At 35.0% G+C, this 3394-nt stretch overlaps 1 protein-coding gene across 1 annotated transcript; it reads right to left on the bottom strand.

Moving 5' to 3' along the window:
• Positions 1 to 1173: 1173 nt before the first annotated feature.
• On the bottom strand, positions 1174 to 1935 carry LOC133335530 (uncharacterized). Its single transcript, XM_061543807.1, has 2 exons — positions 1921 to 1935; positions 1174 to 1845 (listed from the first exon to the last, which is right to left on the bottom strand). Exons 1-2 carry the CDS (start codon positions 1933 to 1935, stop codon positions 1174 to 1176), a joined length of 687 nt encoding a protein of 228 aa, XP_061399791.1.
• Between the last annotated feature and the right edge of the window lie 1459 nt (positions 1936 to 3394).

The raw sequence follows: 3394 nt of genomic DNA, 5'->3' as shown, positions 1-3394 counted from the left end.
TAATCGGACAAATATGGCAATATGAGATCATCCGTCTTAAACGGACAAACATTGGGATTTCAGTGCACCAAAATCGGACAGTAATACATATGTATATGGGAGCTATATCTAGATCTGAACCGATTTCGACGAAACTTCGCACAAATCATTATAGACTCAATACGGCATACGACAATATGAGATCACATTGTCATGGTGAACAATAACGAATTTCTTCGAAAGCTAATTGTGGTATATGACAAAGAATTGACCGTCCTACGTTAACAATGCGAACTGTCGACTGATGTCGAGATTTGGCAAAAAAAAAAAAAAAAAAATAAAAAAAAAACATTTGATCATTCAATTTGACAGACTTGAAATCTTAAAAATTACCCAAAATAGGTGCAAAAAAATATAAATATTTTTTTTTTCAATGATTATAGATTCCTCATGGAAAAAAGTCCTCACGTCATAACTCAAAAACTTGTCCGGTGGAATTTAACAATCTTCATTCATCCTTTTGGACTTTTCAGTTACAATTTCCAATACAAAAGTTGCTAAATAGTTTTACATTTGTTCAAATCTTTGTATCCGCAACTACAATATTGATTATTACACGTCACTTGAAGATCCTTTGGGTGGTTTTAAATAGGTTATTGACCGGTGTGGAAAGACCGCAATAAATTCCGAACTGAACTTTCATGAACTTTTACATAGGTACTAATTCAGCCCGGAATCGCGTCTACCAAAATATGAAGATCCAGTTCTCTCAGAGGGGTATATATTTAGTTTATCTGATAATTTTTTATCCGACCAACATCGCATTTTCAGGGATGTATATGAACCCTAATGTTGGTAGATTAAACTACGATCAAGGAATATGCAATAAATATGCAATATTAGGATGTCGTCGGGCATTTCCAAATGCACTGAATGTGAACATCAGCCTTACATATGATACCGTTGCATTGCAATTTCGAATCCAGTATATAAAATTAATAAAATATCCCACTTTATCATAAGAAAACCAAATATAATTCAAAATACTAACAAATAATTCGTTTTTTATTCGAAAAATTTAAATACTCAGTAGTCAACAAACAATTTAACAAAACAATTTGAGACCTTAACAAATTACAGACCTATTTAACTCTCTCTCTCACGCATCACTAAACTAAGTTTTGAATTTAGTGTTTAGAAACGGTGACGGAAAATGGATGAGGGCAAGTAGGCATTTTGAGGAACTTGAGCTGTGGCAGCTTGTACAGCTGGTTGAGAAGCAAAGTTAATAACGGGAGCAACACCACCATTGTAGTTTTGTGATTTACCGCCCAATTGGTCGTATTGGCTTTGGATGGCACGTTGGGCATTGGCAGCATCTTCAGGGGTACGGTATTTGACGAAGTGAACTTCGGGTTTGTTGTTGTTGCCGGTGTTGATGTTGTTGAGTTTGTTGGCCAATTCGCCGAGATCGGCTTGTTTGTTGAGGACATAGATGGCGGTTTGTTGTTGGGCAGCTTGTTTGGCCAAAGCCAAGGCGGCATCTTCCAAACCTTTGTTTTCGGGGCCCTTGATGAAAATGACACGGATGCCCTTCTTCAAGCTACCAGCAACACGTTCAGCGGCATTAGGATCATTGAATTCACCTTCGGGGGCAGAGAAGGTGTAGAATTCCTTTTCCAATTCGGCAACGGGAGCGGTATAGGCAGGAGCAACGTAGCTGACACTACCAACTGCACCAGGGGCGAAAGTTGATTCAACGCCAGAGTAACCTGGAGTGAAAGACAATCCACTGTCTGAGTGACCAACGGGTTTGTAGTTGTAACCCAATTTGTCGGCACAAGCGACTGCTACCAAGCACAAGACCTAAAAATAGAAGAAAATATGAATGAAGGTTATTAATAATGCTCTTGATAGCATCTTTTTTATCCTCTAACTTACAATGAAGGCACGCATTTTGCGATGTATTTTGATTTGTTCTTTATTGATGAGTACTACGTTGAACTCTGGCTTCTGTGGTCAGCTAACAGCAATTTATATACACCAGTTTAGAAAACGTTCATTAGATAACAACAGACAACATCAACAACAACAACAAAAGAAATACAAAAGTTTGCCATTCTTTGTTGAGAGATCTTGCAAAATTAACCAATGTTGACGATTGGATCTCTTTTCTTCTTCTTGCAGCGTATATGCAAGAAATATGCTTCTGATGACCAATAATGACGCATCATTTTCTTGTATTTGTGTTGCCAATACATAAACATATATATGCGCTAATATTAGCGATAATGGTCATTGATAATAATTACTAAACATATTTTTGAAAAAAAAAAACAACATCAACATTGGCTTTAATGAATTCACGTAAAACCCCGCAAATAAAACAAAAAAGGTGTTGGCCTCTATTGTGGTCAAACTGCTGCCTTTAGGAATTTCTCGCCTTTGTAGATTTTGTTGCTTTATTCCAAATAGAAAAAAAAAAACAAATTTCCAAACAAAACGTAAACACCTTTATATGAACTTTGAACCCTATTTTATGGAATGGTTTAATTTGTTTAACTACTAAGAACGACTAATCAACAGGGTAAGTTAAATTAGGATCATTGACTGGTATTTCTATGTAATTTTACTTGAATTGGGTCCTCACATGAAACTTTCCACGAATCTGAAAGCATATAAATATACAAAATATTGTTTCTAAAATATCTACGTCTTTGTGGACCTGAGAAAAATATTTTCTAAAAAAACTACGCCTTTGAGGAGGAAATATTATTTACAAAAAAAATATTCGCCTTAGTTGGTCTGGAAAATATATTCTTCTGGAAAAAGTATTATTGAAAAATCTGCACCTTAGTTGGCCTGGTGAAAATATTATTAATTAATATTTCCACCTTAATGGGTCGTGAAAAATATTACTTACAAAATCTGCATTTTAGTAGGTATGGTGCAAATATTATTATTTAGCAAATGTGCACATTTGTAGGTCTGGAAAATATTGTTTAAAAAATCTACGCTGTACTGGGTGTGGAAAATTATTTTATAAACCAGCAAGGAAAGTAGTAAAGTCGGACTGGGCCGACTATATGTTACCCTTAACCACTTTATGTATATTGTACATATGTATCCTAACATGTCAATGTTCCCTCAATGGAACATACACCATTCTGCAACATATGCTTAATTTAATTTCAATCGGAAGATTTAGAATCGTTTGCGTAAAATGGGACAAATTTATGGAAATCGATTTAAAGCAAACTTGATACACGCTACTAAGTATGCCGCTCTGTTAAAAATAAAATCTCAATCAGACAACCGTTCAAAATATATATGGTACGTTGTGCTAAATTTCATGTCAATTGTACTAACAATTTGATGCACTAGTTGCCTAAATCGGACGAAAATATATATAAAT

This window comes from Musca vetustissima, unplaced genomic scaffold (assembly GCF_032173495.1).
Source record: "Musca vetustissima isolate MV318-11 ecotype Yass unplaced genomic scaffold, APGP_CSIRO_Mvet_v1 utg289990, whole genome shotgun sequence".
NCBI classification, from domain to species: Eukaryota; Metazoa; Arthropoda; class Insecta; order Diptera; family Muscidae; genus Musca; species Musca vetustissima.
The sequence above is the reverse complement of the archived record's forward strand: the minus strand, read 5'-3'. Positions and strand labels throughout refer to the sequence as shown.